The sequence below is a fragment of the Panicum hallii genome, chromosome 9 (genome assembly GCF_002211085.1).
Source record: "Panicum hallii strain FIL2 chromosome 9, PHallii_v3.1, whole genome shotgun sequence".
NCBI lineage: Eukaryota > Viridiplantae > Streptophyta > Magnoliopsida > Poales > Poaceae > Panicum > Panicum hallii.
Window position 1 is genome coordinate 60,156,237 of NC_038050.1, and position 15,604 is coordinate 60,171,840.

The 15,604-nt window shown below is 48.5% G+C and overlaps 2 protein-coding genes across 2 annotated transcripts; one reads left to right on the top strand and one right to left on the bottom strand.

Moving 5' to 3' along the window:
* The first annotated feature begins 2,814 nt into the window (after positions 1-2,814).
* On the top strand, positions 2,815-5,415 carry LOC112876839 (protein TIFY 10a-like). Its single transcript, XM_025941019.1, has 5 exons — positions 2,815-3,131; positions 3,464-3,596; positions 4,359-4,594; positions 4,682-4,739; positions 4,832-5,415. Exons 1-5 carry the CDS (start codon positions 3,014-3,016, stop codon positions 4,977-4,979), a joined length of 693 nt encoding a protein of 230 aa, XP_025796804.1. The 5' UTR covers positions 2,815-3,013; the 3' UTR covers positions 4,980-5,415.
* A 5,356-nt stretch (positions 5,416-10,771) lies between these two features.
* LOC112878070 lies at positions 10,772-12,055 on the bottom strand. The gene has a single exon (XM_025942469.1). It carries the CDS (start codon positions 12,038-12,040, stop codon positions 11,171-11,173), a length of 870 nt encoding a protein of 289 aa, XP_025798254.1. The 5' UTR covers positions 12,041-12,055; the 3' UTR covers positions 10,772-11,170.
* Between the last annotated feature and the right edge of the window lie 3,549 nt (positions 12,056-15,604).

The window sequence follows — 15,604 nt, forward strand, 5'->3', positions numbered from 1 at the left end:
ATGCAATAAAAATATAGTGCATGAAATTGAAATTCTAATATAGTAAATATGGGTCTCTAATAAGTAATTTTGGATGGAGTGTTGCATGATAAATTACCACACAGGAGTACAATAGCACTGCTATAAGTAACATTCTACATGCTACGTTATCTCAAAATTACAACACTAAATCTGAGATTGCTTAGAGGATTACTAATCAACTGAGGCATGCAATGGATTATATAGCGAAGGTGTTGTAAAATGAATGCAACAAACTTAACACAACAATTTTTATGCATAGTGGAGTACCTTTTGCAAACAATAAAATAGAAAACTAATAACTAATGGATAAGCCTAGATCTATAGAAAGGGCACCTTTTGTATCCAAGTTCTTTCTGAACCATATCTATATAAAGTCCCACATATTCATTGGCTTCATATTAGTTATAAAGTAGGCCCGGCAATTTTGAATTTCATGACAGCTCATCTATAGTACGTATTAGAGGTAGCCATGCAACAGTAAGAACATACTTTCCCTCCACTTCTTTTTGCACCCACCATGGTAGAAAGAGTCCTATCAGCACATATGTGACCATGTACCACATTTTCAACATACACAAAATCCTCATAATTGCCAACAATAAACTGCAATAATAATATTACATTATTGTTAGATCCACATATATATAGATCGCAAAAACTCCCATTGAAACTTCCATTGTTCCATATTAGTTACATAGGATTAATAGTAATATTTATTGCTTGATAGGTATGTCAAAAAAGAATTTTGTTTAATTAGGCTAGATTTGGTTTTAGAAGATGCCATAACTCCACAACAATGCCATTTATAGCTTGATAGGTACATCAAACTTTAAGTTAATTTTTCTTGTGTTGGTATTAGCTGGTTCCATATAGATTGCGACGTAGATGTTATGGTTAAACCCAGATGATTACCCGAAAATGATTCGGGGTAATCATCGGGTTGCGAGTGGTTGTCGAGAACTGGGGCATCCCGACGAGCGGTGGCTCCCTCATCCTCGAGTTCTCCTCGGCTCCAACTTGTAGTTGAAGGGTACTCTTCGTTTGAGTCTGGGTAGTTGTCTAAACCGGGTGCCCTCCGACAAGTGGTGGCTCCCTCGTCTTGAATCTTGAGAAGATGATCCAAGTCCTCCTCCAAGTCGGAGAGGAACTCGGATTGTGTAGTCTTCCCAGATCGGTTTGAGTCCGATCCGACTAGTTCTGGTGCAGCATGATTTGAAGTTGCGTCGAAAACGGATATCTTTTTGATCTGCCGGACTAGATAGGGGAGCAGCGACTCGTCGAGATTGTCGATGAACTCATCGAGGTCGCTGCGTCAAGTTGGTGCAGAGGCCTCCGGTTTCCTGGAGATGGCTAGGTGGCTGTTGAAGCCACCCAAGCCGTTGGCGACGCAGATCCAGGAGCCAAGGATGAAAGTTTTACCCTCATCGAGCATGGTGCTGGTGAAGCTGAGAGATACCATCGAGTTCTCCTGTGGATGCTCGATGAGCACCCCTACCTGGCGCTCCAGCTATCGGTGTTTTACCGCCACACCCACCGAGGGATACCCCCGAGGTGGTGAGTTTGTAGGTAGGATGTCGCTGAGATCAGGAACTTGAAGATGCAAGGAACATAAAGTTTAGACAGGTTTGGACCGCTGAGAGCGTAATATCCTACGTCTTGTGTGGTTTATATTGCCTTAGGTGGTGATCGAGTGATCTCCTGGGTGATCCGTTGGTTGGAGGGGGTCCATATCCGCTCTTATATAGTCTAGAGGGATATGGTTACATGGAAGTCCTAGTCGGATAGGAACCCAGAAGTCGTACCGAAATACTTTTCGGCTAGTTTCCTACTGTATCCGTTTCTTGTATCCGACTAGTTTTACTACTGTATCATTAGTTCTACTACACTACGAGTAGTTACAATAGATGTAAGGCGTGGGCCATGTCACATCCCTTATCCTAGAATATGTACACCATGTGCACAGTTCCGTGGACGCGGGTCTGACACATTCCTCTCCGATCATCTCAGGTGATATGTAGGTATTGATATTTAGCTAACATCATTTCAAAACATTTTTTCCTAGGAATATTCACAAACATTCTTTAAAAAAACTAAAATCGGTGCTTTGAAAATGGTCGGTATAATTAAGATTTATTATTAAAATACATGGAGGGAATTAATCTATTTAATCAGACATGTTGTACTTATCACTTACTTTTATAGTCCTATATACTTCATTAATTTCGGGGGGGGGGGGGGGGACACAACAACTCGGTTTGTTTAATGAAAACACGCACGTTGCAAAATGGAAATCGACACCCCGATTCAATATGAAGAAAAACAATGCAGCCCTTCATGACCACTTAGCCTTTGAAAGCTACCTCACGTGAATGCGGATCCTTTTGTTACAACATACTAGTTTATACCGTCCAGAGCTGTCCCCTCTGCCATTTCCTTATATTAATATGTTTGGGAGCAGTGCTGTTTGGGAGTAGTTTGCTTTGGTGTAACTTGTGGGGAACCCTAACCACAGTGTTATGCTGCCCATATTATTATTTTATCTAACATTGCAGGCCCAGTCCAGGCAGCCGGATCCTGCTGGTGTGATATGATGGTGACGGTGATCCGATCACGGAACGATCAAGCATGCTGCTCCGAACACGAAGCACCAACCTTGCCAAACCATCAGGAGCTTGCCAGCTGGGGCACCGCTCAAGCCCAACCGCCACGGGAACAACGTGCTCAAAACATAAACTAACCGAGAAATGGTGAAGAGTCCAACTTGCAGCTGCAGCGCCGAAATAAAGATAAGCTCAGCCCTTCTGGCATTTATACACGCCGATCGCCAGCGACGACGGCCCAGGAAAGGGGAAAGGACACCAGAGGAGAGCAAGAGCACCTCGAGGCAAGGGCACCGGGCGAATCGAAGCAAGTTTCGTGCTGATTCCGGTCGGTTCGGGGGCTTGCTTCCTTCTCTGCTTCCGTGGAGATTTGAGTTGCGCGCGCGGGGAAGATGGCTCCGGCGAAATCCATGGAGAAGGCCACCAGCTTCGCCATGGCCTGCAGCCTCCTCAGCCGCTACGTCAGGGAGAAGGGCGCCGCCGCCGGGGAGGTCGGCCTCGGCATCAGAGGTGAGCCCCTGTCTCCTGAATCTCGAGGAGGAAAAGTCGGAATCTTTAGGCGCTTGGGTCCGTTTTCTATTTCTGTCGTAGATTAGAACTGTATATGTTGGGGACGAGTTGTAATTTCAGCTCGGTTCGTGCAAGAAACTGCGATTTCAGGCGCTCCGGTAGTTGTCTTATGTTAGATCTGGACCCCCGAAGTTCTTTTTTTTGAACCAAAACTCTACCTTTTGGTTTCCTTCTAGAATTTGGGCGTCGATCAGCTCTAGCGTCTTGAATCTGACAATTTTTTGTCCATTTAGTGATCTTTTTGCTAAAGAAGTGCATTCTTCTTGTTTCAGCTGAAGCAGCGGATGCACAGAGGACGTCGGCCGACGCAGAGAAAGGGGACGCGAGGAAGGAGACCATGAATCTCTTTCCCCAAAACGCGGGGTTCTGCTCCGAGGCCGCAGGGCAGGGAACCCCTGATGCCAGGTATTGGAAGCATGAGACAAAGCACCCCTCCATATGGTTTGCTTCAGTTCAGAGCTGTTCTTGTTCATACAAACAACTGTTTTTAGTTACTTCTATGAAAAAACTGTTGTAGTTAGTTAATTTTGCTTCAGTTCAGAGCTGTTCTTGTTCATACAAACAACTCTCGTAGTTACCTTAATAAAAGAAACTGTTGTACTTAGTTAATTGACTAAGTAAATAAAGCGAACTCTTTGTGAGTAAGAAATGCTCTTGAGCTATGGTTTGAGTCATGGCCCTAATTCTTTGTATGAACTAGGTGATTCATTCCTAGCAACATGGAGATCGATTTCTAGAAACGAATCAGTGATAACTATGCTCCCTGGTAGTTTCGGAATGTATGATCTAAGTTTCTTATGCATGTTAGGTTGCAAGCTACACTTTACCAAATTTTACATTGCAAAGTCTGGCAGACCACAGTTCCGGTGCCAAACTTTCTTGTTATGATATTTCATTGCCAAACTTTCTAGTTATGAAGTTTCTGTGCCAAATCTTCTTGTTATGAACTATTAGTAAGTAATTCATTCATGGCGCATGCCGAGAAATTAATGGATGACAAATATGTGCAGCCCTAGTTCTGAAACCTAAAACTTCAATTCAGTGAAATTGTTAGCCTGTATAAGTTGGCTATAAATTAGGCTGAAGATGATACATTCATATGTCAACCAAAATTTGTGGTTCCAGTAACTGGGACTCAAAACTTTGTCTTCTCATGACTTTTCTCAGGGAGAAAGAGAAGCGCCAGCTGACTATCTTCTACGCCGGGAAGGTCCTTGTGTTCGATAACTTCCCTGCTGAGAAGGCGAACGACCTGATGCAGATGGCCGGGAAGGGTGCATCCGTGTCTCAGAACTCTGCCTTGCTGCCTTCTCCAGCAGTTGCAGCCATTTCTGACAGCACTAAGGTTGCAGCTGTGCCAGCTGCACCGGTTCCTTTGGTCAGTGCCCAGAAGAATGCAGCAGGTAATAGTCCACCGGTTCATATGTATTTGACATCTGAACGATCGATTTCTGTCTTGCTCATTTGTTCCTGAAATGTATGTGCTGCAGACATACCCCAGGCTCCGAAGGCGTCTCTTCGCCGGTTTCTTGAGAAGAGAAAGGATCGGTAGGTTTCTCTTGCTGTTAGGATGACACAACTGCTGTTCCAATTTCTCAACTCGTTGATGATGATCTAACTTGTGCTATTACCCGTTTCAGCCTTACTGCGAAAGCACCATACCAAAGCTCCCCTTCAGATGCTGCTACACCTGTGAAGAAGGAGATGCCAGAGAACCAACCATGGCTCGGGCTTGGACCTCAGACCACCAGCCCCGACCTGAGCTTACGCCAGGAACGCAACCAGTGATCAGCGATCCAGCATCACCATCTTCAAAACTGCGACACCGATACTCCTGTGGCCAGAGGACAGGACCACGGAGTCTCACCAATTACTTATCAAGTGTTTGTGTTAGGCCTATGATTCCGTTGTGTGATACCTTCCGCTCGGACACGTAGGTGGTTTGGATGTAAAGAAAGTAGCTGATGATGAAACGGGCATGAGGATTACTGCCGGGGCAGGCTTGTTGGCTGATTAACCCATGCCGACCTGACCCATATTATACCACGGAAGAAAGAAGATACTGTAATGTAGTTGCTAGAGAACTCCTCCGTATTTTATTTTGGGCTGATGTTCTGTGTCGTTTGGCTTTGGCACTGCAGCGTGTTGCAAAGCTAGTGACTGTAACAGATACGTGCCGTATGATTATTTTAATTTTATTTTCATGTCAATATTGTTATCTTCTGATTGAGAACTGGCTTACGAAGTGCTCCCTGCGCTAATTTTCATGTTAACATTGTTATCTTTTCCTGATTATTTTTTTATGTTCATCTTAATGTTTTGATGAGAGGGTCAACGATGCGTTTTGTAGTTTAGAGACTTTTGGGATACCGGATGGAGTGATCTTTTAAGTTAACGTAATAAAATTAGTCTAGCCACTTCGTCAATCAAGAATAACCTATGTTTACTTATTATTATTACTTGACCTAATAACGTTGGAAGCACATAGCGAAAACGAGTTCATTATCTAGGTGCCAACGCACGATCGGAAGTTTCAAACACACAATCGGTTGCTAAGCGTTCACCCATGGTTGGTAAAGATGCGCATCATTAGTTTTTTTTTTATGAAATGATGTGCATCACTGTTGCCTCTGAATCTTAGCACGTTCTTTTTAAAAGGCGTTACTCTTCTGTTTATCAAGGAATAAGTTCGAGCTCGACGAGTCTCTCTGAATAAGTTCGTTCTCGACGAAGCACATGCGCCATCGATCCGTGGCGGAAGCGAACACGAGGGTGGGCAAACGATGGGAATGGAAGGTAGGCCGGGCGGTGGCTTCGGAGAGGATTTGGGCATGCATGGCTGGGAGCGGGGTGCGATGACGAGATTCAGAAATGTAGGCTTCAGCTGGAGCCTGCTGCTGGGGATGGCCATAGCCTGGCCTGGTCGTAGCGTACAAGTGCGAGTGCCTGTATCGTATCGTGTGGCTCGTGGGCAGGACCAAGTGGATGCATGGGCGCAAGCTTCGGCACTCCGTACTCCATGCAACCTGCAAAACATGCAGTAATGGATGTGAAACTCTGGAAAAATGAATGGCTGGATAATGGAAAGGCGGGCCGGGCCGGGCCAGAAACGCGATGCAATGATGCAGATCTCTGGGCCTTGTGCGTCGCTGAAAGCAGAGAAGATCTGTACCAAAAGGAGAGAGGAAAAAAAGGGGGGGGGGGGGGGGGTGTTGGAGGGGGGGAAGTAAAAACGACGGTGGCAGCTTTCGCTGTCCGATTGCCGATGATGGCCGGCAAGCAGCACCGAGAAGCTTGCACGGGTTTTGTTTATCGCCGCTGCTCTCGCGTATCCTGCAGCAGCAGCAGGGGCTCAGGCTCAGGTGCATTATTTAATCAGACGGCTAGAACACGATCCGGGAGGCCGGAACACTTGCGCTAACACAAGGTGGCGCAAGGATTCATTTTCAGATCCCTCCTGAACACGCGCTGTGTTACTCGAGTCTCGAGCTGTCATGTGGCACCATTAATCTCAGCAATTTTTTTCCATTCCCATGGCGCGTTACACGAAGTCGCTCAGCTCCATTAATCTCGCAACTCTTCCCCTTCGGCACCATTAAGCTTCGAGTCTCCCATTTTGAGTGAGACTCAATGTATTATCATGATTTGGAGCAGCAATTACGGTGATCATGGTCAACTTGACAACAACTATCTGTAGTAGGATTATTCTGTTTTTTTACAACTTACCATATGGTACTGCAACTGTGAATTAGGCACTGCATTTCACAAAATGGAGATCACTATGGATAATAGTGATCTTAGAAACACAAGGCATGTCATATGAAATAACTAGCAACTCACTTTCTTCCACATTTTATAGATGAGATGTCACGTAAAAGCCATGGTCTGCAACCAACATCTAAGACAGCAAAAGCAACTCCCTTTCTTCCTCTAGATATTAGTTATATTTCCTCACAACTTCATGTTAATTTAACACCAAATATTCTTTTCAGTGGATTACAGTTTATTCGCATATGCCTTTGGTGTACCTGTGCAATGAAATATCAACTTTAATTTTTATTGTAGATAAACAAGCATGCTTCTCAATCCATTATATTTAAGACAAGAGTTAGATGCTATGATGCTGTTTCGACTTTCGACTTCCATTTCTGGTAGGTTCAGGTGAACCCTTAACATGTTCAAATTCTAATATATGCCTCGAAATTTGGACACGTACAATAGAGTTTCGACATGTGCATAAATTTGGTCGATCTCTACCGGTGCTCTCGCAACATGCTCTACGGCTATAGATAAAACAATAAATTCCTAGTCCTCATACATGCTTAAATTCCATTTATATTCAATAAACGAATATAAAAATTTTCTAATATAAAAACACCGGCTAAAATCCACAAAAGGGCACGGCAAGGTTTCTAGGGGTAAACGAAACGAGACCAGGCCAATTGAAGCGGCAAGAAACAGGGGCTGGCGAGGAATTCAGAGCTGGCCCTGCTGCTGCTGCGGTTCGAGACGGACGCCAAGACGGTGTAGAATGAGGTAAACAAAAGACCCGCGGCGCTTAAACAACTGCTGCACTGTTTTCCATCGCCACTTGCCGACTCTGTTTCGCCGCATGCTTTTCGTGCGATTGGTAGGGCCCACCCGCATCTTCGTTTCTTTTCTTTTCCTTTTTTTCCTTTTTGAGCAAAGTGTGCAGTGCATGTAGGCGAGTTCATTCGAAAGTTTAGTCCCATCATATTCGGATGAAGTAGTTTCAAATTTTGTTGACTGACAACTCGTGGAACCGGGTTCTTTTCCAAAACCTTTTGGGTTGGATGAAATTCATCTGTCATCAGTTACACAGTTCACCCACACGTTCTTCCAGGCCTTGCCGCTTTGGTCGATGGGAGGCCGGGCGGGAATAGCCCGGAGGCGCCGGTACGATTCATCGCTCGCTCCATTATTTGGGCCAATTTCTTCCATGAGATCTGAGATGGGGAATGGCCGAATTCAGAGCTCAGGGGACACGCACAGAGGAGAGCGGGGTCCTTTTCTGGGCTCACCGCCCAGTCTTCACAGAGCCGGATTTGCGGGCCTTGAGCTCACCGGGCTGGGCTCAGGACATGTTGGAAGAGAAACCCATACGGTCCATCCCTCGAAAACCGAAATGAAAACACGAGTGCCGGTCAGAAGAAAGAAAAGATCCCCACACAAAGATGGTTGCGCTTAAACTGCTACAGCAAAGAGCAAACAAAGCCCTCGGCGAGCTTGTAGTTACAGCGGAACCAGGCTAACCCAATCGGCCAATCCTGCTGACTGGCGAGATCAGAAGAGAAAACCTGCAGTCCCTGTCAGAGTGTGCATGGCGTCCGGGACACGCACACCCCCACCAGGGGGCCCGGCGAGAAGATAAATGCGGCCGGTTGCTGTCAACACTGCTGATCGCCGCACGGCGCCCGTGACACCTGCTGTATTCCCTCCTCCTCCTCCTCCTCCTCCTCCTCCTTCCAACCATGCGGCTGCAACTATTGACCAGCATCAGAAAGAGAACGATCATGCGGTGACGCTGATGATGCAGGCCGTCCATCACTGTTCGATGGCAACACGATCGAGCAGCGGTTAGTACGTATATGGCCTGGCGGGATTGACTGGTTCCACCGCTACGTTGTTAAGTATGTTCAGGATCGTCATTCATCCGCTAGTTGCTTACTAGTTAATTGCTTGGATAAACTAAATATACTCCTAGATGGCTATTCAAGTGGGGGAAATCGTAAAAGGAAAGTGATGGGACAAGCTAAAGCGACGCGGTTGAACTTGAGGTGTCACTTGTCAGGCCGTAGTGGGCACAAGAGGAGTTGATCCTGTCAAGTATAGTCAGCATTTGCTAGCTTTTTGGTGACGGATAACCCCAGCTGTGTTAGGCTTCCCCCCTTCTTCCACAGGTGTCATTGTAGTAGTGCTCTGATGGCGATCGTATATATAGGAGCCTGGAAGCATGGAGCTCACAGCTCTCAGCAGCAGCTACTAGTCCATGCGTGCATCAAGGTGGCTACTGACTACTGAATGAATGAAATTTGGCTCGTCGTAGGAAGTTACAAACTTGTATATGAACTCATCGCGCTACCAGCTTTGTGTTAGCTACTTCGCCAGAACGGGCTGATCACAAAACACAAAATGGAAAGGGAAAACAAATGGGCGTAACATGACTTGCGTCCTGAAGATATAAAGCTATAAAAAATGGTCACTTTCCTGGATGACATTTCAAGCAGATTGCGATCTAATTTGCTTACCCATCGAGAGCAAAACAATTTCTCGCTATTCTTCGTCAGAGAGAGAGAGAGAGAGAGAGAGAGAGAGAGAGAGAGAAGAGGTTGGAGCAAAGTCGTACTGCCCAGGTCATCCAAGTCCACGCGACTGTTTGCTACTACATAGTGCCGTCAGCTACAAATGGTAGCCCATCCACGCGTTTGTGTAATTCAAGTGTGAATGTCATGGTTGCATCTGAACTGAAAACGGTGTCTGCAATTCAGCAAGCAAATTAAGCGGCCTTCCTCTTGAGTCCAAAACGTTGCAGCGCTGCAAGTTCCCTTCAAAAAAACCCATACACGTGAAGCGTACTACCGCAACGATCGAGCAACGTCAAGAACCGCGGTGTTGATTCCTCGTAGTGCAAGTGCGCGGGCGGCACTGAAAGAAAAAGTTCAGAGACCGATGCAGTACAGAATCAGAGACCACGCACCCATCAGCAGGCACACGGTCCTCGTCATCTTGGACACTGGCGTGGCGCTGAAAGAAAGGGAGAACGTACATGACGAAGGTGAGGAAACATCCAGAGAGATTCCACTCCACGGCGTCACTTCCCTTGTCGATCTGTTACGTTTCACCTAGCAGTAAGTCAGTAAAAAAGATCCCAACTCCTAAACTGATCCCTGTTCCCCAATCCCCATCGGCATCCTCCTGCTCCCTTTTCCGGAGAGCCTGAGTTGCTCCGATCCAGCTGCCAGCCGCACCAGAAATGTCGATGGATCCGCCCATACGTTAGCAGCAGACTGCCCAGTGCAGTAGGCATACTACTACGAGTACGTACACGAGCAGATGGGAAGATCCAATCCAACCCAACCCCCTCCGTATGGAGTATGGTGCCATGGTAGATGCATCCATTCAATTATTGGTTGGTTTGGAAAAAAAAAACTCTCCTCTTCCCCGACCCAACCAGATGCGGCAGCCTGCTTGCCAGGACGGGCGACGGCAGGGACCAGGCAGCCATTATGCTCGATTAAAGCGGCTCTGCTTCTGTTCGGGCAGGAAAAACAAGCCCAGGACAGGGCAGGACCCCGTTCATCGGAGCGTCAGATGAGAATCTCTGAAATCCTACTGCCATCTCATGCTCCTCATATCGGTCGCAGAAGTTCATCTGGAACCGGATTACATGCGAGTCTTTCATGGAGTTCTGTGGTCAGATTTTCATGGAGTATTTTTCTTGATGAGAAGACCAAAGCTCTTGCAAGTTATTTACCATCATATGAAAAGGCCCAGTTCGATAAGATGGATCATCATTTATTTGATTCATACAATCAGAGCTTTTCCTGAACCCCATGGAATGGATTGAACAAAGGAGGACAGAAGGTGATGTTATTCCTTTTGACAGTGGAGAAACAAAAGGGAAGCAACAATCCTTGGAAAACTTGTCATCATCCCCTTCCCTTCCCTCCCGCTGCTACAAAAACATCTCCCCCCATCGCATGATCATCGTCATCATAATACTACTAGTAATACAAAAAAATCAAGATCGAATAAAACCAAAACCCCGTGCTTCCTCCTCCTCGCAAAGAAAGAGAAACAGCAAAAATTCCCCACCCCATCTCTCTCTACACAGACACGCACGCACCCTTATTTTCTCTTCGTTTTTTTATTTTTTTTTCTTGTCTTGTTTATGTTACAGCCGGCCGCCGGTTCCTCTAGCTTCTTTTGTTTTGGTTACTAGAAAGATCCGTCGTCCATCAGGCGGCGACGATGCCCGTGGTGAAGAAGATCTGCCCGCCGCCACCGCTGCATGGCGACCCGGACATCTCCGCGGTGGCCGCCTTCTTGGGCAGGCCGTCGGCGGCGGAGGGCACGGCTGCGGCGGCCGCGCGGCGCTTCCGCTCCTTCTCCTCCTGGAACTCGTCGCTCACGATGGCGTGGTACCGGCACTCCATGCTGCAGAAGGCGCGCTCGCCGCGGTACATGAAGATGTCCTTCCCGTCCAGCGGCCGCCGGCACATGTCGCAGCACGACAGGAACTCCGCCACGCGGAACGCCGCGCCGGGCGACGCCGGGCGGCTGCCCGACGAGGACTTCCCGCCGCACAGGCTGGTGGCGCACCGGCCGCTGCACCCGAGCTCCGACACCTCCAGCCGCGCGCGGCGCGCGATGGAGACGGGCGCGGATACCCTCGGCACCGCGGCGGCAGTGGGCTGCGCCTCCAGCGCGGCCAGGATCCCGAGCCCGACCCCTCCGACGGCTTCGCGGTGGCGCCACCCCCGGGGCGACGCGCGGTCCAGCGGGCTCGTGGGCGACGGCAGGCCGTCGGACGCGCCGGACTTCCACTGCGGGATCTCCAGCTTGCGCGCCATCGTCCTCGCCTTCTCCACCATGCCTCGCTGCTGGACGCCGAAGAAGAGGAAGAGAAGGCCCTTGTTTGCCGTGCTCCGGGTGTCTTTTGCTGGCTGCTCCCCCCTAGCTTGGTTTGTCCTCTCTGGCTGGGTTGTCCAGAGGAGGAGGAAGAGGTTGGGGAGGTGAGGGAAGTGGGAGAGAGGCCGGAGCGGTTTCCTGTATTTGTAGCCCCTGCGAGGGCGGTTTCTTGGTTTGTGGGTTTTGTTTTTCTGCATTATTTTTTGCTATTTCTATTTGAGAAAAGCTGTTTTGTTGGTTTCCTTGTGCGGCTAGAGGAACCCGGAGCAGTTGCAATATCTGTACGCCAACTTGCGAAGCCAGAGCTTATTAGTGCTGTGGCACTTTTTTTCGAAGGAGTTTTAACTTAGGCAGGATTTATCTTAAAACAGCATGCAAATATCAAAAAAGATGAAATATAATATCATTTTGCGAGATGGATGATTCAACACTAAAATATTTGCACATCAAAAAAGATGCAATATATGTTTAATATGTTGCGAAAGGAATGAATCAACACTTGAAACATGATCGTAGTCTTAAGAAGATAAGATGTCATAACTTTCTTTTTCTCTTGTTTGTTCTTATTTACATTTCTTAGGTCAAGTGTGTATAACCGTACAGAGTGTAATATGAACATTTTTGTATTTAACTATAATGTAATACCTCTTGACATATTTTGTATCTTTTATTGTTAAAAAAAGGTAATATAAAAAAATCAAATTAAGCCAACTTTAAATATAAATATCATAGAAAAAAGAGTTATCACAGATCTGGCGATGGATTACAACATTCAGGCTACATAATATTTCAATGTAAGTTAGCATCCTATTATAGCCATTTTAGATTTCTTGTATATGTCATAAGTATCTCATGCATAGTAGACAAAGAGTTTAGACAAAGTTCTCAATAATCAACCGAAATTGAGATAAAATTTAGTCAGCATGACATGTGAGTAGCATAAGGATTTGCCTCTAGCAACCTTCTGAGAATCATCAAATAAGTCAGACAACTTTATACAATTCTACAGTTTAATAATTTGGTTGATAAATTGATAAAACTTAACTCTCGTACGTGCATTCCAACCATGTACAGCTACTCGTACGATTTATATAATATAATTGTGCTAGTGGATATGTACACAGTGCAAAAGCGTTGTGTAGGATGCTGGCGTACGCGTAGCGCCTCTGGTGGAGCAGTGAGCCTGTGGGGGAGCGGAAAGCGATGCGGAGAGAGAAAGGGGGGGACGATCCGTTCGCTGAAAACCATGGACTTGGAAAATGGTGTGCTGGCTGGCTTTAGGTGCAGCAGCAGCAGCATGGGAGTCTGCCACGGCCTATACATCACGTCACATCACATCGTCCTTTTCTTTATTTCTTCCCTCCAGTTCCTGCCACTTGGTGACTTGGATGGATGCCCGAGCTAGCATTTGGTGAGCGAGATGGGAATTATTGGGTGCTTTTTTTTTTAATAATGTGTGAGGCGGGGCTTGCAGAACATTCCAAACTCCCCGGTTGCGTTGCGAGAGAGCTACAAGGGTACGGAGTAGATCTACTTCTTGAGATTTTTACGTGGCACTCCAGTGAATACTGAATAGTAGCCATCATATGGAGCTCCACGGTGTCAGCCGCCGAGGTAACTTTGCTACCTGCTGTCCGTATCCAAACACTCACTGGTGCTGGCAGTAATTTGCTGCGATTCATGAAAAGGAACACAAAAGGTCATCTTTTTTACTGCTGGTCAGACAGTCGGTGTGTTTCTAACGGAGGGCCAATGGTGAAAGGAAAATTGGAATTGGAACGAGGTTTGGGCCAATCCGACGCATGAAAAGACTGGCAGAAAGATCAGTCGTCCAGTCCAACCGAGCAGCGCGGCCACCAAAAACCACTCACCCATAGAAGAGCGGCGGAAGATGCGGTAAGCAAAGAGAAAAATCTGCGAGGCAGGAGTAAAAGATAAACGTGTCCCTCTCCGCGCTGTCGATGGAAAATAGGCGTCCCCATCCGCAAAGCTTAGCCGGCCAATCACGTTACTAGCGGCCTAAACAAATCCCCTAATCGACCAGCTAATCCCTGGTTAGAAAACGCTTCCCGCCGCGCCAACCAGGCGAGGGATGGGGGGCCTCGCGTGGGAGACGGAGGAGCCCTGCCCCTGCCGCTGCCACGCCCGTGTGGCCGTGTGGGCGTGGGGGCGCGGACGCGTCGCGCGGGCGGGACGCGTGCGAGGACACGCGGCCGGCTCGAGTCCCCCTCCGTGCACACACGGCGTCGCATGCACGGATCCGGGCTACCACGCAGGGGGTGCCCTCGGGACGCGCGCCGGGCCACGTACGCGGAGTGCCGCAGGCCGGGGGGCCACCCCTGCGGCGCGGGTGGGGCCCGTCTCTTTTATTCCCCTCGGCGACGGTGCGGCCCGTGTCTCCTTCCCCTCCCTCTCGGGCAGGCGATGATGGACGGATGGTCATGATGGATGGCGTTTTGGAGCGGTGCGGGTCGCGAGGGATGGACGGAAATGCCCTCGACTTGGATCCTGGGTACGCGTGGAGGGTGTGGGTGGTGGAGCCCTGGTCTGGGCCGGTGGGCCGGATTCCGGGCGTAACGCCGTGCCGGCCGTCGGATTGAGCGCAAGGGTCCAGATGCATTGATTCGGGCAAGGCGAAATGATGCGCTGTACCGTACTAGCAGAAACTGTCGAGGCGTGTCCCCTCGTACCAGCTCCATTGAGTTGGAGGTCTCCGCGTAATGTTTACTCAACAACCTAATAATCACATTATTACAAGATTTAACTACGGAAAATCCGAATCACGATAGGAGCATGGAAACATATCATTGCAAGTTCAATGCCAACAGCACAGCGCAGTACTGGTACTGCTTTGTTACGTGACGTCGCATGGAGCAGTGACCTCTCGCAACTGTTGATATACTGCTATTTTCCATGGAAACAGACCCGACTCCAATGACTAGGCTAACTGATGAGGGATGACGATTTCAGCTGATCCGATCCATATGCTCGCCGCCGGATGACTAGCGAGCTGCCTCATAGTACTCGATTTTTCTGCATCTCTAAACCCAAAAATTCTAATTCTAAAACACCCACTGCATCGTCGACCTCGCCATCGGCAGATCAGACCCGTGGGCTCCGCTGCTGCTACAGATCCTCCTGTTTCGCTGTCCCTCCTCAATTCTTTTCGCCAGAAGCAGTACAGCAGACCCCGTCGTCACCATAACTCTTGCAAACGGACAAGCGCATACGCGATGAGAACCCCCCTACCTAAGCCTTGGAGCCTTGCGCCAATCTGTGTACCGGGAGCCACAAAACCTGTGTACTGACCGGCCAGGGCCTCTCCTTTTTTTTTCTTCCATTTTTTTCTCTGACCAATTCTACTTACTACTTACCGCGGAGACGCTCGAGCCCGTTTGTTCCTTTTCCGTGACCGGGGGCCACAGGCGGAGTCGCGGTCGCAGCGGGCAGGGGCATTCTCGTCCGGCTGGCGGAACAGCGACGCGCCCTGGCTTCCCCGACGAAGTCCACCCCCGGTCACGTGGCCCTGGCCCGCGTGTGCGCCCGCCATTCGCCCGCGCGCCAGGCCCCCCTCCCCCCGCAACGCGACGAGCGGGGCCGCACCACGTCACGCGGGGACCCTCCCTGACGTTGACGCATGCTCCCCACTAGATGGGCATCTCGGGCCCCACAGCTGGGGCCGCCAGCGAGCTACTTTAGCAACCGAACCCCCGCGAACAACTAGTCATCGGCAACATCTCGTTGAGGGTTGTGGAATTGCA